This window comes from Mus caroli, unplaced genomic scaffold (genome assembly GCF_978045245.1).
Source record: "Mus caroli unplaced genomic scaffold, Mus_caroli_1 scaffold_8, whole genome shotgun sequence".
NCBI classification, from domain to species: Eukaryota; Metazoa; Chordata; class Mammalia; order Rodentia; family Muridae; genus Mus; species Mus caroli.
In genome coordinates this window covers 66,642,339-66,670,250 of record NW_028227263.1, presented here as the reverse complement: position 1 = coordinate 66,670,250, position 27,912 = coordinate 66,642,339, and the positions used below count along the sequence as shown (strand labels likewise).

At 47.9% G+C, this 27,912-nt stretch overlaps 1 protein-coding gene across 1 annotated transcript; it reads right to left on the bottom strand.

The window, feature by feature from the left end:
* Positions 1 to 127: 127 nt before the first annotated feature.
* Positions 128 to 21,683, bottom strand: Idh2 (isocitrate dehydrogenase (NADP(+)) 2). Its single transcript, XM_021166362.3, has 11 exons — positions 21,397 to 21,683; positions 8,329 to 8,420; positions 5,986 to 6,151; positions 4,294 to 4,454; positions 4,067 to 4,210; positions 3,432 to 3,568; positions 3,097 to 3,248; positions 1,304 to 1,416; positions 1,080 to 1,177; positions 902 to 994; positions 128 to 485 (listed from the first exon to the last, which is right to left on the bottom strand). Exons 1-11 carry the CDS (start codon positions 21,509 to 21,511, stop codon positions 398 to 400), a joined length of 1,359 nt encoding a protein of 452 aa, XP_021022021.1. The 5' UTR covers positions 21,512 to 21,683; the 3' UTR covers positions 128 to 397.
* Between the last annotated feature and the right edge of the window lie 6,229 nt (positions 21,684 to 27,912).

Below are 27,912 nucleotides of genomic sequence, written 5' to 3'. Positions count from 1 at the left end.
GCCTCATTCCCTCTCATGAGAGGCAACCCCCTGACTGACCTATTAACAGCCTGAGGCACCCCAACCCTATCCCTGGGGGATCCTACCAGCTGCTCCTTCCCACTCGGGGACAAACACATCAAGACAGTTTTGTAAAGAGCTTTTTAGTAGCTAAATATGGCACCATGTGATTCCAGAGCAATATAAATTACAGTATGCAGAACACTGACTGTCTGAGGTAAAGCACACGTTCCTGCCTCATGTCCACTGTGAGGGAAAATGCTCATATACTTTAAAAAACATCTCCATCATATATATATGTAAAAAAAAAATCTAGAAAGGCCACCAGAGAAAGGGGCTGTGAGGCCCACCCTCTGCCGTGTACAGAGTACCCACTGGAGCTGGGTAGTGTCCACCCCTACTGCTTGCCCAGAGCTCTGTCCAGGTTGCTCTTAATGGTGTCCAGGAAGTCTGTGGTGTTCAGGAAGTGCTCATTCAGCTTCACACTGCCGAGAGAACATCAGGGGAGACTCAGGCCTCCTGGAGGCCATCAACCAAGCCCTTCCCAGGCACATCAGACCTCAGGCCACCAGGCCCAGGTCCAAGTTTGCTAGTAGCCCACTGCTAGAGGGCCACAATAAATTTGGCAGAAAGTTTAAAGTAACAAGCTACCGGGCACAGGCCTCATAAAAGAAGCTGGGAAAAGGTTTAAGGAAGAGAGCAGAGGAACTAAGCAACTGCCAGAGGGCACCAACTCAGACCTGGTTGAGGGAGGCTTGGCCTGAGCCATTTCTCAGGACTTGTCCTGCCCCAGACCCCAGGCAGCTCTACCCACTCATGAGAGGGACTCTGGGGGAGGGGGGGTTCCCCTGGCTTCCTCCCACCTGCTGAGGTCTCAAGCCCTGTTTCCCAAAGCACACACTTGCTGAGGCCATGGATGCAGCCAGCCAGGTCCTTGGTCATAGCTCCGCTCTCCACAGTCTGCACGCACACCTTCTCCAGCGTCTGTGCGAACCTGCGGGGGATGCGGCAGAGTAAGGCCCTGGCATGCTGGGCGGAACTGTGGGCTGCACCTGTTCAAGCCGTCCCTGTGAGCTCACCTGATAAGGTCCTGGTTCCCATCCAGCTTCCCACGATGCTCAAGACCCCGTGTCCAGGCAAAGATGCTGGCAATAGGGTTGGTACTGGTGGGCCGGCCCTGGGGACAGGCCACAGGATCAGCCAAGCACCAGACACAGCTATCTACCTCCAGACCGGCAGACCAGGTTCATCCTCCCGGTCATCAGGGCCAGTGGGCTGTGGACCTTGAAGTGCACACATTTACCTTCTGGTGTTCTCGGTAATGGCGGGTGACTGTCCCATGAGCAGCTTCAGCCTCAATTGTCTTCCCATCAGGGCAGACCAGCACAGATGTCATCAGGCCGAGGGAGCCAAAGCCTGGCGGGGAGGAACAGATCTCTCCTCAGAGCCATGCTTCAGCTCAGAACCCTTCAGCTTAGACTCCTCACCTCTGTGTGTTCCCTTTCCAGACCCCATTGCCTGAGGCTGTCAGTCTGAAGCCCCCAGGAAGGCCATTTCAGGAAGAAATAAGCCGCCATCAGCAATTTTGCAAGCCTCCCTGTTTCTGCCACTGTTAGCCCCTTTATTTTAAATGTCCCCAAATCCAGACTTCAGCTGGAATGGGTCTGTTGTCAAGGACTCTGGAGAATCAAAAAACTCCCCGAGACCCACAAAGAATGTGAAGGCCAGAGAAGAGAAAATGTGGGGCACTTACATAAGAAAAAGGTCCAGCTTGCTTTTGTTTTCTGAGGTTTTCTTTTTTATTTGTTTGATTGTTTGTTTATTTGTTTGTTTTGTGTAAGGGATGGTGCACATGGGCAGTGTTATGTATAGAGGTCAGAGGACAGCTTTGCAAGAGTCTGCTTTCTTTACCATGTAGATTCTGGGGATCAGACTCAAGCTGTCAATCTCCATGGCAAGTGCCTTTACCACTGAGCCATCTCAATGGCCCCTTTTTCTGTTTATTTTTATTTGGCCTGGAACTCACTATGTAACTCAAACCGGCCTCAAATTATAGCAGTCTGCCTCCCTCAATCTCCTGAGTGCTGAGATTCCAAATGTGAGCCACCTGAACTCAGCACCCTGCACACCTGTCTCTGTTACAGCAGTCACAGGGTTGGAGACAGGCCGATCCCTTCGTACAAGACAAGACAGCTGATGGTGATCCCTTGATCACCCAGCCAGCTAGTCTACCCTGTCTCAAAATAAGGCAGAGGGAGAACAAGACAACTTGGCTGGTAAAGGTTCCTGCCACCAAGCCTGACAACCTGAGTTCAGTCTCCAGGACCCACATGGTGAAAAGAATCAACTCCTGCAGGGTGCCCTCTGCCCTCTGACCTCCACACGAGTGCTGCACATGCGCACAGGCACAGATAAATAAAGGCCTGTAGTTGTAGCTCAGTAGTAGTGCACTCACCTAGCTTTCATGAGGCCGTATATATAATCCCCAGTAGCGCTGGGTAGACAGAAAAATAAATAATAAACACATAACATTTTTTTAGAGAGGGTCTATTATGTAAGTCTGGCTGCCTTAAAACTGGCTATGTCCTCGAACACACAGAAATCCAACTGCCTCTCTTTATAATGCTACCATGCTTGGCTTTATATACTAAAGGCAATAATGTATATTATTACTGTACATTAATATAATAATGGAGCATAATAGAAGGCATCTGACATCAACTTCTGGCCTCCATAAGGGATCTCACACACACACTTCCAGAAGACTCCGAGTTCACGCCCACGCTCTTGGGTGCGTCTTACTTTCTTCCCCAGAGCCTCTCTTTCACGTGACCCTTGTGCTTACACAATCATACTGGAATCTTTTAATTAAAAAAAAAAAAATAGCTGGATAGTGATACACGCTTTTAATCCCAGCACTCAGGAGGCAGAGACAGGCGGCTCTCTGAGTTTGAGACCAGCCTGGTCTACACAATGAGTTCCAGGACAGCCAGGGCTACACAGAGAAACCCTGTCTTGAAAAAACAACAACAAAAGTCATTCCAGTCATGGAATTCCAACAGTTTCCCCCTCCAGGAGCGGCTGGTTCCTGCGTACCTTGAGCCAGGATGTCAGACTGCACGTCTCCATCATAGTTCTTGCAAGCCCACACAAAGCCACCTGAAGACTTGAGCACCTGGGCCACCATGTCATCGATGAGCCGATGTTCATACCAGATCTTATTCTTGTCGAAGTCAGTCTTATAGTGCCTGGGGGCGAAAGGGCTTGTCTCAGGGAGAGGGCGGGGGGGGGGGTGGCAGGTTAAAGACCCCTCCCTGAACTCACAACTGAACCAAGCGCACACTTGGAAAGCAACCTCCCCAGGTGAAGTAGGAATGGCGCAAGGGAGCCGGGGGGCTGTAGTGCCCCCAGGAAGCATCAGAGGTTGTTACTTGTCAAAGATCTCCTGGAAGATGTCCTTGAAACGCCCATCATAGGCCTTCAGAATGGTGTTCTTGGTGCTCAAGTAGAGCGGCCATTTCTTCTGGATAGAGTACTGGAAGCAGCTGTGCGCGAAGCCCGAAATGGACTGTGGGGAGAGCGGGCATATCATGGCCCCCAGGCTGAAAACTGCCAGTCCGCCATGGTCCCAGGGCCAGGGCCAGCAGCACCTCCATAAGACTCCTGGACTCCTGTTACCACTTAATGCTTGGCCAATCTTCTCCCACCAGACTTCTGGGAGCACAGACCCCTGCTGCCAACTTACTTTGGAAAAGCTCTCTCTACCTCATAATTCCTAGACCTTATAGCTGGTGCAGGCCTGTTTAAGCCGCCTACTGCTAGGTCTGATTGATTACGTGTCTCCAATTTAGCAATCAGAGCCCTTCCTCCCTGGCCATCAGTTATTGGCTCAAAGGCGGTCACATGACCCATCCTGGTCCACGCAAGGAGGCGCTCTTTTCTGACCTCGTGGTCTCTTCTACCTCTTCCTGGCATGAGAATGAGGCCAACAGAAGCAAAGATAACTACAAACTAGGCAGAGGTAGAGATAGAAATGAGCTGGAGAGGAGGATGGCCAGGGCCTTACCTCGTCGGTGTTGTACATCCCCATCCCAACGCCTCCGGCAGGGAAGTTATACACCTCCCACTCCTTGGCACTGCTGCCATCCTTTGGGGTGAAGACCAACTTGAACGTGCCAGCCCGATCTACCACAAAATCTGTGGCCTTGTACTGCAGAAAGGAGAGGCAGTTCGAGCCAAGGCTTCCTGTGGGGAGCATGAGTCCACAGACCGTGTCTCCCAAGCCTGGCCTACCTGGTCGCCATGGGCATGCCTGCCAATGGTGATGGGCTTGGTCCAGCCAGGGACAAGGCGGGGGATGTTTTTGCAGATGATTGGCTCTCTGAAGACGGTTCCCCCAAGGATGTTCCGGATCGTTCCGTTAGGGCTCTTCCACATTTTCTTCAGCTTGAACTCTGTGAGAACAGAGATACGATAGACCCACCACAGCCCCATCTCTCAAACCATACGGGGCCCCCCCAGAAGTCATCCTGGAGGAGGGAAAAAGAGTCTAGACTCTAGAGCAGTAGTTCTCAACCTGGGGGTTGAACAATCCTTTCACAGGGGTCTCCTAAGATCATCAGAAAACACAGTTACTGACATTACGATCGTAACAGTAGCAAAATTAGACTTACGAAGTAGCAACGAAAATAATTTTATGGTTGGGGATCCACAACATGAGGAACTGTATTAAAGGGTCCCGGCAGTAGGAAGGCTGAGAGCCATTGTCGCAGAGTTTAAATTCATGGCCTTGCAACTCTGACTGTGAGGCTTACACCAGGCTTTAGCCAGAGCTGTGAGTTGAAATAACTGATAAAATGCCAACCATGCTGGGTTGTCAATAAACAAGTTATCTGTAAAGTGCCCAGAATAGTACCTGGCTGCCATTTTTACCAGGTCCACATGTTAGTTGCTTAGTGATGAGAAAGGGCAGCTTCCCTCCACCCCATCCTGCCCAAGACACTAAGACCTTGTCCATAAAAGAATGAGCTATAAACCCCAGCACTGCATGGGAGATGTAGCTCAGTGGCACAGTGCTTGCCAAGGCAATGAACTCAGGACTCAAACTGATCCCCCAGTGTGCTACAGGTCTGGAGTGCCAGTGTGTCTTGGGTTTTCCTTTGTTATCGGCTTGCAGTGCTGGGGATTGAGCCCAGGGCCTTAATGCATGCTAGGCAAGGACTCTGTCCCTGAGCTGCACCCTCAGCTCTGAAGAGTAACTGGAAGGCTAGTGTCTAGCTTCCTCATACTGCAGAGATTAGGAAGGAAACGCCCTAAAGCACAGTCATCTATTGTCTTTGAAGCTTGAGGACAATGTTATTCGTTTAAGAGAAAAAGAAGAGAGGCAAGCTGTAAATCTCATCCGCTGCCAGGAGAAAGGAGATGGAGAGAGGAAGAGGAAAGGCCACACTGTGTGCAGTGGGGGTAATCAAGCAGCCACATGGCAAAAGAGTGGGAGTCTTCAGAAGATGCTGGCGGTTCCAGGGAAAGCAAGTTTAGCCTTTAGCCAACATTATGGCATCACTGACGCCCACCGTCCTGGGCTGTTACAGACCTTCACTATTACGCGAGCAGCAGAACTGTCTCCTTCCTCCCTGTAACTGCTGAGGCCTCTTGCTGCTGTAAGCCATACGGCCCGGCCCGGCCCGGCAAGCATACCGCCTTCCTGCTTCTAGGAGACCTGAAGCCTGGCCTGGTCGTGAAAATGAGGCTGGTCCCTAATCGCACCTCCCCAAGGCACTTCCTAGTGACGTCACAGCCCCTGCGGCATGCCAGACTTTCTCAGAGATTGGGCTGACTCTTAGTCTTCATCATCAGCCTCGGGGAAGCTCAGTTCTGGACATTTCCATCTCCCGGTCCCATAATGAGTGACATAGCCAATTGCTTCCCTCTGAGCATGATAGCCTGTGACCCTCCCATTCGCTGTGACCCCACCACACTTCATACCTTCCACACGGGCCTCATCAGGGGTGATTGTGGCACACTTGACAGCCACACTGTACTTCTGGGTGGCCAGAGCAGAGTCAATGGTGACCTGGTCATTGGTCTGGTCACGGTTTGGAAGCCCAAGGTCAAAATACTTGAGCTGGACATCCACGTGAGGCAGGATGAGCTAGGGAAGAAAGCCGGAGTAAAGTGTCAAGCCAGAGGACTGCCTTGGGCAGGGTGCCATGGACAGACAAGGTGACAGCCTGGAGCCACACAGTTAAGAGCCTGTCTCTGGCTGGAGAGATGGCTAGGCAGTTAAGTATGCTGCTCCTGCAGAGGGCCCAAGTTCAATTCCTAGAACCTACATTAGGTGACCATCTGTAACTTCAGCTCCACAGAATCTGCCTCCTCTGGAACTGACATTCATGTGCATACCCACACATAGGCACACACATGCGCATAATGAAAAATAAAGCTTTGTTGTTGTTGTTGTTGATGATGATGATGATGAGAGGGGGTCTCACTATGTAGTCTTGGTTGTCCTGGAACTCAGAGAGATCCACCCGCCTATGCCTCGTGAGTGCTGGGATTGAAGACATGCACCACCATGCCCACTACATGTATGCCTGTTTTGCTTGCATGTATGTCTGTGCATATGCATGCCTGGTGCCTGTGAAGAGAGAAGAGTGTATTAGACAGTTGTGAGCCGCCATGTGGGTGCTGAGAATCGAACGTGGGTCTTCTTCTGCAAGGACGAGTGCTGTGCCATCTCTCCAGCCCTGCTAAAATATTATTTTTATAAAAAAAGCTAAGTGGTTGTGGCTTATACCTTTAATCCCAGCACTTGGGAGGCAGAGGCAGGTGGATCTCTATGAGTGTGAGGACAGCCTGCTCTACAGAGTGAGTTCCAGGACAGCCAGAGCTACCCAGAGAAACCCTGTCTCAAAAAAACAATCAAACAAAAATCAAAACCAACCAACCCAACAAACAAACAAAAGCCCTGTCTCACAGCTAAGTGTGGTAGCACATGATGTAATTGCCGCACTCAGAAATCTGAAGTAGAGGACCACTATGAGTTTGGGGCCAGCCTGAGCTACAGAGTAAAACTTTGGCAACAACAACAACAAAGAATGAAATTAAAGGCGGTAGAAGGGCTGGAGAAGCGGCTCAGGGGATACGAGCATTTGTTTTTCTTACAAAAGACCCAGGGTCTTCAGATCCCAGCACCCACATGATAACTCACACCCACCCGTAACTTCAGCTCCATGAAATCTAGCACCTTATTCTGACCTATGAGGGCACCAGGCACACATGTGGTGCACACACACACATGCAGACAAAATATTTATACACACAAAAGAAATCTGAAATAACTATATATATATAACTATATATATATAGCTGAAGTGATGGCTCAGGACTTAGGAGCACTTTTGCAAAACCATGGGAGCGGTTTGGACTCCAGCATTCATATAACAACCTGGGCATCTTATATTCACCTGTAGCCCCAGATCTGGGGGAGAGACAGAGGGGAACTGCTGGGGCTTGTTGGCTTCAGAGAAAACAAAAGCTCGGAATTCTGGGAGAGACGGACTCAGTGAACTATTGGAGAGTGACAGGTCACCAAATACCCTCTGTGCACATGCATACACGCACACACATTAATGTATTACGGTTATGTAGTTATGTATTTGGTGTGTGCGTCTATGTAGATGTGCCTGTGCCACAGCTAGCACACGGAGAACAGAAGACAACTTGCAGTAATTTGCCCTTTCCTCTCTGTGTGGGTCTCAGGAATTGAACTTACATCCTCAGACTTGTCTGCAAGCACCTTTCCCTGCTGGGCCATCTTGCCTACCCCAATTCATCTCCTTTTTAGGTTTTGTTTTGATTTTTTGAGATAGGGTTTTTCTGTGTAGCCCTGGCTGTCCTGGAACTCACTCTGTAGACCAGTCACTCAGAGATGCACCTGCCTCTGCCTCCTGAGTGCTGGGCTTGACGCGGTAGCTCTTTAGATGAAGGCACTGACTGCCAAACCTGATACCAGGAGTCTAATACCTGGGTCTCACTTGGTAGGGAGGAACTGACAAGTCCTCTGACCTCCACGTGTGCACCACAGCACGCTCATGCACACAAATGTGATAAAAAGCTTTGAAGAGAAAAAGAAACAGGATTTCAAAAGCCTGTACAATTCAGCACCAGCGAGAGACCCAGACTGCTGAGGACAGGCACTGGCTGAAGACAAAGAACTAGCAACCGCTAATGTGGTTACTCGAGGGAGGAGGGGCAGAAAGTGAGAAACAGGGCTGCTGTCCACCAGGGACCCACAAAACCTGCCACCCACTGAAGGAGGGGTGCTACCTTCTCCTTGATGAACTGCCAGATGATCCGGGTCATTTCGTCACCGTCCATCTCCACCACTGGTTTCTCCACCTTGATCCTCTTCTCAGCATCTAGAATTGGGCACACAGCACATCACATTCCCACCCTGGGGCAGTTCAAAGGAGCACATCACATCCCTGCCCTGGGGCAGCAGCAAGGGAGCCCTTCTCCTCCCCGCCAGTTCAATACTTCAGTAAGGAGGGGAGACTAAAGACAAGTGCACTAGTGGTCCAGCAATTGCTTCCTCTCCTGCTTTCAGGACCTCTATTTCCACATGGAGTATGGTCACATAGAGCTAACCCTGCTAAGGGGGCTGGATCCAGCCTGGCCAATCAGATCCTCTCCCCTTAGAAGCTGAAGAGGCCAACAGAGAACCACAGCCAGATGGCCCGCTCAGTCCAGTGCCAAGTCAAGGAAATCCGCAAACTCCCCACTTCTGCAAGGCTCACTCTTCACTTTCCCACGTAATCCTGTATCCTTCCAACGCAGCCCTCTCACAGTCACTAAGCTTGACTGTTGTCTGCAAACTGGGAGTCCCCAAAGTTTGAAGCCAGGAGAGAAATGTGCAGATCCACAGCGAGAGTCCAGCATGTGCCTGACAACAGTGCAAGCCCATTTATTCCAGTCACCATATATTGCAAAACAACCCCAAGGGAAGTGATCCTGTGCCATCTTGTTTGTCTATTTGTTGATTGGTTGTTTGCTTTTTATTGTTGGTGGTGATGGGTTTTGTTGTTTTATTTTATTATGTTTTGTTTTGTTTTGTTGAGACATGCATACAAGGAGCCCTGGCCCTTGAACTCCCTGTATAACAAAGGATGACCCTAAATATCAGATCTTCCTGCCTCTACCTACTTCATTCTGGGATTTCCTGCCAGTACTACCACACTAGCTTGTTTGCTTGTTTGTTCTTTTTATATCATCTGCATGTGTCGCCAGTCTGGCCTGTTATTCACTCTATAGCCACTCTAGCCTCAAACTCATAACCCTCCTGCCTTGGCTTCTCAAATACTAAGATTACAGGTGCATGCTACAATATTTAGTTCATTGATTCCGTTTTATTATTTTTATACAATTACTTACACCCTGGAACTGGAGTTACAAACAGTTGTGAGCTGCCATGTGGATGCTGGGAATTGAACCTGGGTCTTCAACCAGTGCTCTTAACCACCAAGCCATCTCTCCAGCCCCTCATTGCTTCCACTTTAAATATGAGGGAGCTGGGGCTCAAGGAGATGAGCAGATTACTGCCCCAGGTTATGGGAACACAAGGCCCAGAGGACTTGGATCTTCCTTACTTTGAACACAGGCTTATGGCACCTGAGGAGGCACCTGAGTCTCAGAGCCAAGCAGGCTTAAGTGAACTGGTCATTCTAGGAAAGTATCAAAGCCCCGACATGGAGGCAATGGTTCAATGAAAGGAAGTTGCTACCAAGACTGACAACTTGAGTTCAATCCTGAAACCCACAGAACCAACTTGTCCAAATTGCTCGCTAGCTCTCTCTCCTCAATCTCTCTCTCTCTCTCTCTCTCTCTCTCTCTCTCTCTCTCTCTCTCTCTCTCTCCTCTCTCTCTCTCTCTCACACACACACACACACACACTTACACTTTTTAAATTTATTTGTTTATGATATGAGCATTTTGCCTGTACTGTATGTATGTATGTATGTATGTATGTATGTATGTATGTGCACCACATGCATGCCGTATCTGAAGTCAGAAAAGGGCACTAGGTTGCCTGGAACTGGAGTTATAGAGGATTGTGAGCTGCTAGTGGATGCTGGGAATCACACTCGGGCCTCTGTAAGAGCAGTAAGTACTCCTAACTGATGACCATCTCTTCAGCTCCTTAAAAATATCTTTAAAGGGGGCTGGAGAGATGACTCAGTGGTTAAGAGCACCGACTGTTCTTCCTAAGGTCCTGAGTTCAAATCCCAGCAACCACATGGTGGCTCACAACCATCTGTAATGAGATCTGACGCCCTCTTCTGGTGCATCTGAAGACAGCTACAGTGTACTTAGATATAATAATAAATAAATCTAATATATATATATATATGTATATATATATATATATATATATATATATATATATATATATCTTTAAAGAACCTCAACAAGTTAGCTTGGGGCAACTCAGTTGATAAAATGCCTTTTTAGCTAATACATGAAGCCTTGGGCTCAATCCTTAACATTCCACAAACTGACTGTGGTGGCAAATGCCAGAAATCCCAGCACTCAGGAGGAAGAGGAGGAAGAAGAAGAGGAGGAGGAGGAAGAGGTAAATTCTAGGAAGTTCCAAGGTAAATTCAAGGCCAACCTGAGATACCTGAAAGTTTGGAAAGAAGGAAGAAAAGTCTAAAGGGCCTTAAACATATAATTTCCCGACAACACAGCCCAGCCAAGACTCACAATACTCCTGAAACCTCAAACAAAGCGAGCAAACCAGCTCACTTCCCAAAGGCACGCAAATGACTATAGGAGACAGAAACAGAGAGACAGAGACACACAGAGATAGATGGGGGAGAAGAGACAGACAGACAGACAGACAGACAGACACTCTTAGAGACTATTTAAGGAGAAAAAGGAGAGCTAGGGAGTGCAGTTGATGTCAGAGGCAAGAAAGACAGGATCCAGCCGGGCGTGGTGGCGCACGCCTTTAATCCCAGCACTCAGCACTCGGGAGGCAGAGGCAGGCGGATTTCTGAGTTCGAGGCCAGCCTGGTCTACAAAGTGAGTGCCAGGACAGCCAGGGCTACACAGAGAAACCCTGTCTCGAAAAACAAAAAAACAAAAAAACAAAAAAAAAAAAAAAGAAAGACAGGATCCAGATCCCTGGCTCAGTGAACCTTTGTCCTCTTGGGTCAGATGCCAAAGTCAAAAACACAGACACAAGCGAACTGGCTCCCTGCTGGGAACTAAAGGCAGACAAGGCTGGCTCCATTAACATACCCAAGATGCCACTGGGATCTTCAACCCAAGCTACAGAATTTCACTTTAGGCTAGAGCTTAAGTGAGAAGGGCCCAAGACAGTCTGCTGGACAGACTTTGCTGAGTTTCTTGAAGCCTCTACTGAGAACTAATCTAAGGACCGCTTGTCAGATTTTTTTTTTTTTAATTTAAACCTATGGCGGCATAAGCCAGTTCTAAGGGTCTCAACCTCATCAACAGATAAACGCAGCCTATGACAGCAGCATGTGAGTGCCACACCCCCTCCTGGAGGGTAGGGAGGGCATAGTCATGATCACATGAGTGTATTCACAGAATTAGAAAACACAGGGCCTATTTATTCACATGGCAACCTGGTGCTAACTAAGCTTTGTTGACACAGAGATATTAAGATGTGAAACCACTCAGGGAGGGAGGGGGAAAGGGGCAAGAAGGAGGAGGAGACTGGAAAAACAGGTAACAGAGCAAGCAACACTGTTGTCAGACTCCAAGGATGCTAAAGATTCCCAGAGGAACTAGGGGCAGGGACCTGAGCCCACACCAGCTAGGTCCTCTTGCTCTGCCCTTGAAACTGATGGGTTTCCAGCCAGATACTAAAGACTGAACCTGCAGCTTTGTATATTCACCCCAAACTCTCATTCACTAGACCACACCCCTAGGATGGTTTATACAAGAATGGCTCCCCTAGGCTCATATATTTGAATACTTAGCATCAGAGAGTGGCACTACTTGAGAAGGATGAGGAGGTGTGGCCTTGCTGGAGTGGGTGTGGCCTTCTTAGAGGAAGTATCTCAATGGAGGTAGGTTTTGAGGTTTTAAAAGCCCACATCAGGACTAATCTCTCTTTCTCAGCCTTCAATCAGGACAGGGAGGGCTGTTAGCTACTTCTCCCGTACCACACCTGCCTGCTGCCATGCTTCCCGCCATGATGATAATAGACCAAATCCCCCAAACTGTAAGCAAACTCCAACTAAATGCTTTCACCTATAAGAGTTGCCTTGGTCATTATATCCCTTCACAGCAATAAACCAGTGACTAACACAACCCATCCTAAAAAGTCCTTTTCTTCCTTCTTTCTTGATGCTGTGGATTGAATTTAAGGCCTCACACACGTAAATAAGCAAGCCCTCTACCATCATCCAGGTGGTGGATTCTTCTTGTTGTTCAGTTTGGGTTTTAGTTTGGGAGTAGGGTGACAGGGCCGCACTGTGCAGCTTATGTTGACCTTTAACTCTTTACCAGGATTGCCTCAAATGCAAAACCAGGATGGCCTCAAATGCAAATGTTTTTCTGTCTTTGCCTCCTGAACATGGCGATTACAGGCATCAATATCTCCACACCTGGTTCAGGTAGTTGTATTTTTTTAAAATATCCATTAAGTGACTAATATTTATAAAAAAAAAAATCAGGAGAGGGACTAGAGAGATGGCCAGGCCGCTGTTCAAGAGGGCCCCTGTTTGATTCCCACCCATCTGATGGCTCACAGTTGTCTGTAACACTAGTTCCAGGGGATCTGATGCCCTCTTCTGACCTGCTTTGAGCACCAGATACACACAGGTACACACATAAATATACATGCAGGTACAACATTCATATACATAAAGCAATTTTTATTTCAATCACGAAACTAGACAGATGGCTCAGAAGGTAGAGTACTTTCCTTCCACAGGACTCAAGTTTGCTCCTCGTACCCAGATCAGGCAGCTCTCAGCCTCCTGTACAAATTAGTATGTGCTCAATACCCCTATACACACATAATTCAAAATAAAATAAGTGAGGAGAGTGGGATTGGGAATGTAACTCAGTATGTTTGCCAAGTATTTACAAGGCCCTGAGTTCAGTCCTCAGCACTGTATAAACTGGGTTTGCAAGATCAGCAATTCCAGGTCACCCTTGACTACATGTAGAATTCAAGGTTGGCTTAGGTTCCAAGTGACCAACAAACAAGCCAAGGAGAGTTCACTCCTCATTCTTTTCGTTAAGATCGAGGGTAAAATATCAGGAGATAGAACCCGGTGTGATGCCGTAGTCATGTGACCTTGGCATTCAGGGGGCTGAGGCTAGAGGACTGCCTGGAGTTTGAGGCCAGCCCAGGAATGGAACTTAATAGTACTGCATTGGCACAGCCTGGGCAAAGCCCTGGGTTCCATCGCCAGCACTGGCAAAAGTAGACACAAAAGAGAACAAAAGCCAGTGTCACATTCAAAGCAGGAACAGGAAGAAGATGCTCACACAGCCCGTTGTCGTTCACAACAAGCAAAAGGTGGTGTCTAGCAATGAGTGAATGACTGAATACATAAAATGTAGTCTGTACGTCTGTGAAATACTCTTCAGACTTAGAAGAGGAAAGAAAGGAAAAAGGAAATCCTGTCACATGTTTCAACACAGGTGAGCCCTAATGACAGTATATAACATAAAACATGACAGTTTTGCTGGGCATGGTGGCTCACGCCCTTAATCCCAGCTTGGTCTACAAAGCATTGTAGGACAGCCAGGGTTACACAGAGAAACCTTGACTCAAAAGAAACAAAGACAAATAGTGTAGGATTCTACTTACACAGGTGCCTAGAACAGTTAGTGGTTCTCAGCCTTCCTATTGCTGAGACCCTTTAACACAGTTCCTCATGCTGTGGTGGTCCCTACCTGTAAAATTATTTTCATCGCTACTTTATAACAGTAATTTTGCTACTGTTTTGAATTGTAATATAAATACTTTTGGAGATAGAGGTTTACTAAACAGGGTCCCAATATTAAAGCACAGAGAAGTGGAACCTTATCTGCCAGAGGCTTAAGGGAGGCAGAACTAGGAAATTACTGTTTAGTAGATACAGAGTTTCAGTTTTGCAAGATGAAAACGTTCTGAAGATGTCTGCGGGCGGCAATGGCTACAAAGTAACAACGCTGAACACTACTGAAGAGAGGAGGTGGTGGAAGGCAGGAGGAAAGGTACCAATGATCAAGATATATTGTATGGATGTAGTAAGTGGCTAACGCCTTTAATCCCAGCACTCGGGAGGCAGAGGCAGGCAGATTTCTGAGTTCCAGGCCAGCCTGGTCTACAGAGTGAGTTCCAGGACAGCCAGGGCTACACAGAGAAACCCTGTCTCGAAAAACAAACAAACAAACAAAAAAACAAAAAAAAAAGAATACATTTAAATACACCGTTAAAATAAAAAGAAAACGCCAAAGACTAGATAAAAGATGTAGGGCCAGAGATATCCCAGCCTGAACACCTGATTGAACTACCTGGTGGAAAGAAAGAACCAACTCCTGCAAGTTGTGTGTGACAGGCATGCACACACACACACACACACACACACACACACACACACACACACGAGCAATGTAAGAAAAAAAAAAAAGATATTCTAAAAAAAAACCCCAAAACTTGGCATGGCTAATATTTACACCAAAATAAAAATAGTAAGACCCCCACTCCGTCTTAGATCACAGCCTGTTTTTTTTGTTTGTTTGTTTTTTGTTTTTTAAGATTTATTTATTTTTATTATATGTAAGTACACTGTAGCTGTCTTCAGACACTCCAGAAGAGGGAGCCAGATCTCATTACAGATGGTTGTGAGCCACCATGTGGTTTCTGGGATTTGAACTTCGGACCTTCAGAAGAGCAGTCGGGTGCTCTTACCTACTGAGCCATCTCACCAGCCCCACAGCCTGTTTTGAAGAATGAGTTACTCCTGACACTTGAAAGCAAGGAGAGCTGGGCTGATGGGGGCTTCCCTGGTCCAGGCCTGACCTGCACCCTCTAGAACTCCCCAGGTCTCGGGGACTTGAGACCTTTTTTTGTTATTTAGTTTTGCAAACCATGCTCTGCCCATCTCAAAGAGACTAGGGGTGACCAACCACACCACAAGAAATGGGCTGGGGCAGGGGGCGGGGGGAGAGGGTAAAGTGAACCACAAGAGAATCAGTAACAAAAAAGCCAGACTCAGTAGGTGTCTGTCACACAGTGGAGAACCTGAAGAGATAATGTCTCAAATAAGGAGGAAGGGAATTGGTGAAATCCACGGTTGACCTCTGACCTCCAAAATGACACCACAGCTTATGTATGCCCATGTCAGGAGGGAGAGGAAGAAGATAAGGGTCATGCGAACACTAGAAGTACCATGCCTTTCTGAAAACTTCCAAAGTGACAGCTAGCTTGAATCTCCCAAGGGCCTAGGTCTCATGATCACTGTTGTAAAAGATAAATAAATAAAACATGGCAGCTGAAGAGATGGCTCTGAAATAAAGACCTGACTGAACTTGATTCCCAACACCCACATCTGTCAGCTCATTACCATCTAGAAAATTCAGTGCCCTCTTCCGGCATAGCCAGCACCAGCACATGCATACCACACACACGTATGCACATAAAAATTAATCTCTATTGTTGGAGAGATGGCTCAACAGTTGGTTGCTCTTGCAGAGGACCTGGACCTGATTCCCAGGACCTGTATGGTACCTCCAGATGCAGGGAATCTGACTCCTTCCTCTGGCCTCCACAGACACCAGACGTGCATAATGCACATACAGGCAAGCAAGCCTTCGTCTGTGTGTGTGTGTGTGTGTGTGTGTGTGTGTGTGTGTGTGTGTGTGCTTTCTCTGGCTGTCTTAGAAGTTGCTCTGTAGACCTTAAACTCACAGAGATCTGCCTGCCTCTGTCTCCTGAGTGATGAAATTAAAGGTATGCACCCATCAAAGAAAAAAAAATTTTTTAATAAAATAAAATTAAATAAATGAAACTTTTAAATTTTTAAGTAAAAAATAGATTAAACATAAATCTGATTGCAATACACCTGTGAAACCCTATAGGACTTTCTTTTTCACTCAAAGTTCTCAAAAATGGCCTACAAGGAGGGCTAGAGAGGTGGCTCAGCCGTTAAGAGCACTGACTGCTCTTCCGAAGGTCCTGAGTTCAATTCCCAGCTACCATATGGTGGCTCACAACCATCTGTAATGTCTAAAGACAGCTACAGTGTACTTACATATAATAAATAAGTGAATCTTTTTTTTTAAAAGGCCTACAAGTCGAGGGCACACCCCAGCATTGCAAAGATCGAGTGGGTGGACACATTTATAATGCCAACATTTAGGAGGGTGGAGACAGAGGAATCAGAAACTCAAGGTTATCCTTAGCAACTAGGAAGTTCAAAGCTTAGCCTGGGGAACATGTGACAGTAAGTGTAAGGCCATGAACTGAAACCTGAAACTGTCCACCACAAGGATTATCAGGGTGGGATTTCTTTTCTCTTCTTTTCTTTTCTTTCTTTTCTCTTCTTTTCTTGTTTTGTTTTGTTTGGTTGTTTGGTTGGTTTTTGTTTTCTAAGACAGGGTTTCCCTGAGTAGCTCTGGCTATCCTGAAACTCACTCCATAGCACAGGCTGCACCACCCAGCCAGAGAGGCATTTCTGTAAGATATGACACACTAAAGCAGCAGTAGAAAAAAAAAAAGCTGGAGGCTGGTGAGATGGCTCAGTGGATAAGAGCACCTGACTGTTCTTCCGAAGTTCTGGAGTTCAAATCCCAGCAACCACATGGTGGCTCACAACCATCCGTAATGACTCCCTCTTCTGGAGTGTCTGAAGACAGCTACAGTGTACTTACATATAATAAATAAATAAATCTTTAAAAAAAAAAAAAGCTGGTGCAGAATAGAGCCCTTAGGTCCATTTGTCCACGCCCCTGTCCTACAGAGAAAAAATGCAAATGAAAACACAGATCTCACAGATTCCTCCCACCCCCATCTCCATAAGGAATATAAATATACTCCAATATCCACAGTGGACATCTGGAGCCGTGCATAGCTCCACACTCTATCTGTAATGTCCTGAGCATACATGCTATGATAAAGTTTACCCTACAAATCAGGCATAGTTAGTGCTTAACAACAACAGTAACATGAATGTGTTCTCTTTAAAAATAAAAACAACCAGCCTGGTCTACAAAGTGAGTTCCAGGACAGCCAGGGCTACACAGAGAAATCCTGTCTCAAAAAAAACCAAAAAAAAAAAAAAAACCCAAAAAAGTAAAAATAAAAACGAAAACCTGCCCCTGCCCCAGACCTCAGTGCACAGTGCAAGCAGCCCTGGTTCCTGCAGGCCCCTCCCTCCTCTTGTATCTAAAGCGTTAGCTTCCTCCCAGGCTCCAGCTTCATTCACTTGGGTCTTTCCTGTCCGCCCCATTCAAACCGTCCCATACACCTTACACCCTCTTTGTTTCTTCTCCTTAGCTCTTTCAATATTTTCTACAGCTAGTACTCTCTGTGCGCAAGTGCACTGTAGAGAACCTTTAGAGGTCAAAGGACAACTCCTTCCACCACATGGGTCCTGGGGATCAAACTGTCACCAGGCTTGGCAGTAAGTGCCTTTTCCACTGTGCATCTTTCTGACCCTTATCCTTAGTCCATTACTATGTGTCACATTGGCCAACTAACTCTTTAGGTGCCAGTCTCCTCCCTGTTAGAATTAAAACCCAAAGACAGAACTCTTCCCCGCTCCCATTCCCAGCTCCATCCGCTACATCTTGCATGGAATCTGACCCACAAAAGGAAGAAAACACGCTAACATCATAAAGGAAGGGTAAATGTACATCAGGGCTACCTGGACTCACTTCCTATTTTGATGCACGTGTTCCCTCCATTCCTGCTGTCCAGGGCCATTACTATACATAAGCATCATTCTCTCTCATGTGATGGGCATCATGCCCAGAACAGCTCACAGAATAGATGAGTATTCGTAATCTGGGCTGGAGGTGTGACTCAGTGATTGAAAGCATGCCTAGCTAGCATCTGTGAATCTCTGGGTGGGGGAGAGGGGTACACCCGGGTGTGACGATACATGCCTATAATACTACCTACTAAGAAGGTGGAGGCAGAGGGAATCACATGTTTTAAAACTAGCCAGAACAATTTAGTAAGACCAGTTTAAAATAAAGTTTAGAAAGAGCTGGGGGCTGCAAACTTATCAGAAAGCACAGGCTTGCCACATGTGAGACTCTGACACATTTTACATAGTAAAGACTCCAAAGCAAGCCACAGACCCTGACTCCATACAAGGAGCTGTGCCCAGAGTCTAGCAAAGTAAAAGATAGAGTGAGCCCATGAGGCCTCAGCTAAAGGTGAAAAACTTGGGGCAGCCAAGTCCTTCTACGGCAGTGGCTCTCAACCTTCCTAACGCTGTGACCCTTTAGTACACTTCCTCATGTTGCGTTGACCCCCAACCATTAGATTACTTGTTGCTACATCATAACTGGAAGTTTGCCTACTATTTTGGATCATAATAGAAATATCTGATACCCAACCCCAAAGAGGTCACAATCTACAGGTTGAAAACCGCTGTTGTAGCTCTAACACAAGCCCCGAAACCAGTTCTGAAAGAAGCTGTGCCGGGCATGGGCAGCTGGAGCTTCCCAGCTATGGTCGAAACAAGGCTCACAGAAGAACAGATAAGAACTAATTCCTGGGTCTGCAAAACTTGACAAAGGGCCTGTGGGATGGTGGGTAAAGGGAAACGGAAAAGGCCCACTGCACAAGGTTGTCCTCTGATCTCTGTACTGTAGCAAGCACACACACACACACACACACACACATACACACACACCCCACATCTATCTCTCTCACACATACATAATAAATAATAAAGTTTTGAAAGTTTAAAAAGGCGGGGCAGTGGTGAAGCTCGCCTTTAATCCCAGCACTTGGGAGGCAGAGACAGGTGGATTTCTGAGTTCGAGGCCAGCCTGGTCTACAGAGTGAGTTCTAGGACAGCCAACACTATACAGAGAAACCCTGTCTCGAAAAACCAAAATAAATAAATGAATTTTTTTTAAACCCTGATAATCAGCCACTGGATAATTTATTCTTGGATCTTGGATACTGGGACTATTTGTCCCCTCCAAGTATACAAGACTGGCAGGGTACCTTCCTGGTCTAGCCACCAAGAATGCCTCAAAATGGGGCTGGAGAGATGGCTCAGCAATTAAGAAGCACTTACTGTTCTCATAGAGGACCCCAGTTCAATTCCCAGCACCCACGTGACAGCTCACAACCATGCCTAAGTGTAGTTCCAGGGAATCCACTTCCCTCTTTTAGCCTCCGTGGGCAAATAGGGTCACAGGTGGCATACATACAAACAAATTCAGGGAAATTGATACAAGTTAAATAAAAATCAATGAGTCTTTAAGTATCTATCTAAAAAGTTAAGGTGAGGAAATGACAAAGTTTCTAACCAGGAGTAGAATAAAGGGAGTCTAAGTAAATGCTCTGTCCTCTGGAGAGGCCGAATCTCTTCCCAAGGTCCAAGTTACAGGGGCCAGCAAGCGGCTGCTGGAACTTGCAAGTGGGAACCAAGGGACAGCAAAGATATTGGACGGTATTGGTTGGTTGGTTGGTTGGTTGGTTGGTTGGTTGGGTTTGGTTTGGTTTTAATCACCTCCCCACTTGGAGACCTTCAGAAAGGACCTTCCACTGGCTGCTTTTTTTAATGTGTATCCAGATTGGGGGTGGGGGTGTGTGGCTCATGCCTTTAATCCCAGCACTTGGGAGGCAGAAGCAAGCGGATCTCGGAGTTTGGACCAGCCTGGTCTGCACAGCGAGATCCAGGACAGCCAGGACTATACGGAGACCCTGACCTCAAAAAACCAAAATAAATAAACAAAATGGGTATCCAAATTCAGGATCCCAAAGTAGCCTTATTTTCTTGTTAGTGCAGTTTCTTAAGGTAGTTTTGTTAGTTAGTTAGTTAGTTAGTTAGTTAGTTTTGGTATTACCATTACCATTTTACCAGACTCCTCAAAAGAGAGAAAAGATGAAAAAGAGGAAAACCACTGAATGCCTTTAACTTCTACCATATTTTGCTGCAAAGCTGCCATATGTGGATCTTGAAGGCCTGAGGCACTTGATGGGGCTTCAGAGGTTAGAGGCAGATCCCAGAAGCACAAAAGCATGTCCCTTTCTCCTTGGCAAAGGGGAGTGTCAAGGGCCCCGCCCTCTCCCTCCTCCTGGCCCCCAGCTTCGGTCAGCTGCTCCCACGGTGAGTTAACGATTACCACTCTAGCCAGAACAAACCCCATAGCCAAACCCACCCCCTCTTCCTCATTCCTTTGGCTAACCCCAAGGGGTTTTGAGCCAGGTCAGGATAGAATTTCCGTGGCAACAGGCATCAAAAGAGGCCACCAAGTGCTCTACATTGTTCCCTGCCTTTTGTAGCAAGGCGCTGAGTAGCAAGGGTATGAAAGATGCCCACATGCCAGGTTGGGCAATCTGTTAGTAATGGAGACTCTAAAACCCTGATTATTTTGTCCGGAGTTGCGCCTTCACGTCTAAGAAGTAAGCTGAAGCCAACGCAGAGATCTCATGGGAACGACTGACTGCAGAAAAATGACAATATACGTGCAGTGTCAGGTCGCCACAGCTTGTATGCCAGGCAGGACCCACTCACATGCAGCAGCTCGTGGTTGGCCCAGCAAGGGGCCAGGAGAGGGCCCAGACTGAGCGTCCTGCGCAGCGAAGGGTGGGGGAGTGGCAGCGAAACAAAAGCGGGAAAAATGGAAGGGCATTCCTCCAGCTGTCGAGTAAAGGTTCCAAAAATAGCTGACGTGGGCCTGTTGGAAAGGAGGGACCAGAGTACGCAGGGATTGGAGAGAAGGGGAAGTGGAGGCCTCTCCTCCTCGCCTTTGTCTGAGCCCGGAGCGCGAGGTGACCCTCCTCTGCCTAGGGCTGCAGCAGGCCGTTCCAGCCCCTCTTGGTCGCTTGTCCTCTCCAAAGGTACAGGGCAGTCATGATACCCCACCCTGGGTCCAGGTACCTCTGGAAATGCTCTCCCGGAATACCTGGAGAACCCCAGCCCTGATAGGACCCAGCAATCCCACCCCAGGCCACCAGCTGCTACTATCCCCTGGGTCCCCACCCCTGCGCCTGCAGCGGCCCAGGCGCCCGGGGCGCGGGAGCTCGGTGTAAGGCCACCTCCCGGTCCTTTGTAACCCGCACGCCGCCGTTCCCCGACCGCCGGCGTGTCGCGAGTGGCGCTCCAGGGTCCCCCTCCCGGGACGTCGCCACGTCGCAGCGCTGCACGCGAGCCCGCCCCCCGGTGCGACACTCACAGTGGCGTCGTGGCTGCTCCGGCCAGCTGGGAACAGTCAGTGCTGCCGGTGCCCAAGTCCGCGCTGAGCCCGAGGCTCTGCAGAGCGAGCTCACAGCCCGCAGGTAGCCGGCCATCCCGAGCACGCGAGGTCCGAGCGTGCCGCTGCACCGGGCTGTGCGGTGGGGACTCTCGGCTGGCCCTGGTGGCTGGGACCCAACCGGGGCGGAGCTGCAGAACCTGCCGCCCCATTGGGTCTCACCCGGGAGAAGGCGGGTCCACGGTCAGGGCAGGAGCCTGCTCGACACCCTTGGGCCTGTTCCAGAGCTCAGGCGGCCCCAGCGCTGAGCCCGCGTTTTCTGGGAGCCTCCATATATCCTCAAAACAGCAGGCACCGGGGAGACCCATCGGGCCGCGGGGAATCACGGCTGCAAGACTCCCCGCTTCCGTTAGAATGTCAGCGGCAGACACGTCGCCTTAGTCCCCTGGGTCCTTTGCGTTTAGCTGAGGACCCGAGGACCCGAGGCGCTTTCATCAAGACAATTGACAAACTTTGCCTTCTTGAACCTAGACCATGGCACCTTGGGTCTCCCCCAGGTAGCGTCCAGTTGGGTGGACTAACCAGGATCGAGAATTGAAATGCCAAGTACGGTGGAAGCAAGAGGATGAGAAGTTAGGCTACATACCAAGTTCTAGACCAACCTGGGCTATATGAGACGCTGAAAAAAAAAAAAAAAAAAGGGTGGAAATCCTTCTTCTCTTCTTCTGCTCCTGACTAGGCCAAACTCCTAGCCCCAAAGTCCTTCATCATGGCCGAATCTGTCTCTTCTGGGCATAAGAGTGCCTGCCAGGAGACTTTTTTTTTTTTTTTTCTGCCAGAAGACTTATGTGACATCTGTGTGTAAAGGTCTGAGGTATGTTCATCCTTCATAGCACAACCACTGCCCAAGTTAATTATATTCTATGCTAGTAGTTATGTAGTCCTGAAGGAAAGCCCATGTCTCCTATATCCTAGGCAAAGGTCCAGCCACCACCCAGCCCAACAGCTCCTAGTTTACCTGTTTGCGTGGGAAAACAAACAGAAACATACAAGCTAAATCCATCACTGTTCATTTTCTTGAAGTAAGGGTCACTGAAGTCTGGGTTTTGTGTATCAAAAATCACAAATCCACCCCAGCTCTCCCAGTCACACCAACTCACTCCAGATGAGAGCAACCTTTCTGCCCTGTGCTCCCAGCTTCCCAACCCAGCTTCACAGCGTTGCCAGGTGGAGCTATGCCAGGAAAGTGGCCTTGAACTGCCAACATCAAAGCTTCCCTCCTGGAGTCTCAATCCATCCGAGTCACAGATTTGGTTCTGGGATCCAGTACAGAGAGTATATGCAAAGGAGAGACATCTGGGTCCTCCAGGGTCTGAGGAAAGGAATAGGAAAGTCTGGCCTGGGGCAGCATGTTCCAGAACAGTCTGAGAGCCCTTCTACTAGAGTCCCAATTCTCTTGTGTAAACACCGGTAAAGACCACAGAGGCTGCTGACTTGGGCTTTCATGCCATCCTGGAAATACCAGACCCCTGGACTTCAGGATCCACACGTGCAAGGTTGGAGAACAGACTTCCTAAGCGTCTTTGTAGACCGCTAGAGTATGAAGGTCAGCTACCTGTACTGCCACCGTGATTGCTGCTGAAGCACAAAGGGGCTTCTCCTACATAGCAGACTCCGTCTCAGAGTTCTGCCAAGTCACGACCCAGCCTCAGTGTTTGTCTGTGGACGGACCAAGGCAGAAGTCTTCATGTTTCTAGAACCATTCCAGGCAAACCTTCTAAGTGCAGCATCAGTTAGAATCAGTTGAGACAAGGTTACTTTCTTCTTCCTTTTCTTCCTCTTCCTCTTCTTGTCTCTCTGAGACAGGGTTTCTTCTCTGTATAAACCTGGTTATCCTGGAACTTGGTATATATCAGGCTGGCCTCAAACTCAGAGATCTATCTGATTCTGCCTCCCCGGTGCTGAGATTAAAGGCAAGGGCCACCACTGTGCAGCTGGCAAGGTCACTTTTTAAACTGCCTAGCTTGTTGTCTGCTTCTAGGAGTGACTAGATCACTCCTAGTGATCTGAGGCAGCTGGGTTTAGCAGAGCTCAGAGTGGAAAGGACACCATTTCAAAGTCATATAGTCAGGATGTAGTTCAAACCAAATTATCTGGCTGACACCCTAATATTTGCTTAAGGGGAGAAGAGAGAAACTAGGGACTCTGTTTTTCTTGTTGGGCACTCCTGGCCATGGTAATTTCTAAAAAATTATTAATTTATTTGTACAGTTGTTTTGCCTGCATGTGTGTCTGTGTACCACATGCATATATGATTGGTACTCTCAAAGCCAGAAGACAATGCAGATCTGGAGTTACAGACAATTGTGAACTGCCATATTGGTCTGGGAATTGAACCCAGGTCCTCTGGAAGAGGTAGCTCTTAACCTCCAAGCCATCTCTCCAGCCCCACATAGACATTTTTGACCCTGAAAGTTTTTTTCGTGATGATGGTGATTGTCTTAGTTAGATTTTTTACTGCTGTGATCAGACGTCATGACCAAGGCAACTCTTATAAGGACATTTAATTGGGACTGGCTTACAGGTTCAGAGGTTCAGTCCATTATCATCAAGGTGGGAACATGGCAGCATCCAGGCAGGCACGGAGCTGGAAATGCTGAGAGTTCATCTGAAGGCTGCTAGAAGACTGACATCCTCAGGCAGCTAGGAGGAAGCTCTCAAAGCCCACACTCGCAGTGACACACTTCCTTCAACAAAGCCATACCTACTCCAACAAGGCCATACCTGCAAACAGTGCCACTCCCTTGGCCAAATATATTCAAACAACCACACGATGTTTAAAGAAAATTGGGTTGGAATCTGCAATTTGAGGTTAATGAGTTGGAATGTTGGGCATATGTGTATGTATGTGCATTCATGCATGTGTGTACTCGTACCTGTGTGTGAGCGGTGGAGAATGCATGCTGCATCATGAGTGAAGAGATCAGAAGGCAGCCTTGCATGTTCTCCCCCTGCTACCTTGTCTGAGGCAGGGTGTCTTTATTGTTTGCCTCTGCTGACAGGCATTCTCCTACCTCTGCCACCCATCTCATCGCAGACACCCTGTAGTTACAGATGTGCACTGGCCTTAGGTAGGTTCTACAGAGTCAGCACAGGTCCCCACATTTGCATGGCCAGCCTGCTACCTGTTGAGTCATTTCCTTGGCCCCAAATTTTATTTTTGTTTGTTTTTCAAGACAGGGTTTCTCTCTGTAGCTCACTCTGCAGCCTAGGCTGGCCTCTAACTCACAGAGATCCATCTGTCTCTGCCTCCTGAGTGCTGGCATTACAGGCATGTGCACCACACCCAGCTAGCCCCACATTTTTAAAGTTAAACTCCATTTCACAATTGAATCTATGCTATATACAAGTTCTTGGAGGAAGGACAAAAATTACTCTATCTCCACAATCCTGTGTACAGGTGCAGTCGTCACAGATCCAGGGACAAGAAGGGAATCTCAAGAGGAGCTTCTTATATTATTATTATTATTACATTTTATTATTATTTGCTGTTGTTTTTAAATAAGATCTTACATAGCCCAGGCTGGCCTCAAACTTACTATGTATTGGAGAATGATCTTGAACTCCTTTTTTTTTTTTTTTTTTTCCCCGAGACAGGGTTTCTCTGTGGAGAAACCTCACTCTGTAGACCAGGCTGGCCCCGAACTCAGAAATCCGCCTGCCTCTGCCTCCCAAGTGCTGGAATTAAAGGCATGTGCCACCACTGCCCAGCTGACCTTGAACTCCTGATCCTCCTGCCTCCACTTCCCAAGCTGAGATTACCCTACTTCCATGAGGGGTTTTGATGGCACATGGGACATTCAGCATGGAGAAGGTCCTCTGTGATGGAGGTGCTTCCCTGGTAAGTGTGTATGTGGATGGAAGACCCGCCAAGAGTATGACAAAGTGGGTGTCTCAAGCTCTGTCCAGCCTACACTACAGGTGTTCTGTGGTGTGCTTGTAAGCAGACTATACAGGTGTGTTGGGAGGCAGGGGTTCACACCTGGAAGTGAGATCAGAGTCCCTGGTCCAAAGACTGGACCGACATGAGTCCTGGAAGACTTCCAAAAAAGGGTAGGACCACAGAGGTAGTGCAGCAGCTGCCTGAATGCAAGCCAGGCAGGAGAGGAGTCAGGGTGAGTCAGCCCTCCCCCTGGAAGGCTGGAGAACGCCATTATTAGAAAGTGGAAAACAGGAGGCGAGTGTTGATAGCTGAGGGAGCTATTTATGGTGATCTCCACAGCTTGTCCTGTGCCTGTTTCCAGCACTTTATCCTTGAAGCCTGGCTCCAGCAGGCGCTCTGCAGCTCTCTATACCTGCAGGAGCTCCAGCATGGGCGAATACAAGAACAGCTGGATAGCCCTGTCGCCTGTGCCTGCCCGGCCTCTTACCAAGTCAAAGAGCTGTTTTCCCCTGCTGAAGCTTAACCCAGCTTCTGCCTGGTAGATGCTTTGGCCTGTGTGCTTGTGCCCCTACAATTCAGATGTTGTACGTTTATTCTCTTAGAGATGGTATTTAGGGGTAGTATCTTGGGGACATAATTACATCATGTGGACCACTTGTCATGAATGAGATTACTGACCTTGTAAGAAGTCTCATGAAGCCGGGCGTGGTGGCGCACGCCTTTAATCCCAGCACTCGGGAGGCAGAGGCAGGCGGATTTCTGAGTTCGAGGCCAGCCTGGTCTACAAAGTGAGTTCCAGGACAGCCAGAGCTATACAGAGAAACCCTGTCTCGAAAAACCAAAAAAAAAAAAAAAAAAAAAAAAAGAAGTCTCATGAAGCGGTTGACCTCTCTAGTATGAGGACCTTAGCAGGCAGCAAGCACACCCGAACCTTTTATTATATGTTTAAAGATTTAATTAATTTAATTTTTTTGTTCTATTTTATGTATATGTGTGCTTTGCCTGCATGTATGTAGACGTACTACCTGGGTAGGCCAAAACAATGCATCAACTCCTCCGGAAGTAGAGTTTCAGGTAGTGTAAACTGCCACGTATGAGTACTGGAACCAAAGCTTTGTCCTCTGCAAGAGCAGCAAATACTCTTACCTGCTAGGCCACCTCTCCAGCACAATTATTATTACTACTATTTTAAGATAGGGTTTGGTATCCCAGGCTGGCCTCAAACTGGCGCTGTAGCTGAAGATAGCCTCAAACTCCTGATCTTCGTGCTTCTAGCTCCCCAGTGCTGGGATGTTAACTGTGCCCCACCCTCTTGCTTTCAGTGGCTCCGGGGAATCAAACCCCAAATCTTGTGTCAGTTTAGGTTTCCATTGCACTGACAGGACAACACAACCAAGGCAACTCTAGTAAAAGACAGTATTTACTTGGGGCTGGCTTACAGTTCAGAGGTTCAGTCCATTAGCATCAAGGTGGGAACATGTAGCATGCAGGCAGACATGGTGCTGGAGAAGGAGCAGAGAGTTCTATATCTTGATCTGCAGGCAACAAAAGGGAACTGTCTTCCCCAGGCAGCCAGGAGGAGGGTCTCTTCTTACTGAACATAGCTTGAATATAGGAGGAGACCTCAACCCCACTCCCCACCCCCCACCCCCGCCCAGTGACACACTATCTGTAACAAGGCTACACCTTCTCCAATAAGGGCCACAACTCCTAATAGTAGCACTTCCCAAGGGCCAAGCATATTCAAGACACCACAAACCTCACACATGCTCAGCAAGGTCTCTACCAACTGGGCTACCCTCCAGTCTCTGCTTCTAACTTTGTAAAGTGCACAACAACGGGGTTTAGAAGCAGACTTAAGGGTGAATTTGCTGTTACTGTCTGTTTTGATGCTCTTTTGAGATAAGGCCTCAGGACGACCCACTCAGTGCTGGGAAAAGATGCTGGGATACTAATGAATTTCACGAACTGTTCTACAGCTTGCTTAAATTAATCCTAAACATTGCTACATTCAGAGAGCAAGAATCAAACAAAGAGAAACGGTTGAAAGTCATTAACATGGGCCAGATGCATCATAATGAGGTTGGCAGGAGATGGCCAGAGCACAGTTTCTACCAACTTGCAGATGGAATTTGTATCCTTAGGGTCTCACTGCAGAGAGTCACAGCCTCTTGCAACCTCAGTCTCCTAGCTGCAAATAGGGACTAACAGTGCTAATTGCTGGGAAGTTCTCTGGGGGCTAAATGAGCTTCTAGCACAGTGCTGAAATGTTGTCTGGTACACAGAGGCATGTGCTGCCCCACACAGGGTTACTGGACCTCTGAGACTTGCCAAGTATGACATAGGAATGGATCAGAGGGCACATTCCTTCCTGAGAGGACCTTAATCGTCAGGGATGTGGGGGAGACAGATATGTAAACAGGTCATTTCCAAATATACTGAACGTGGTACAGAGAGTGCTTGGCTGCTACAGCATCCCGAGAGTAATCCCATAATATCCCTCCATCTTGAAATGCATGGACTCTGGAATCCAGCCATTTCACCTGCAGGGTTTG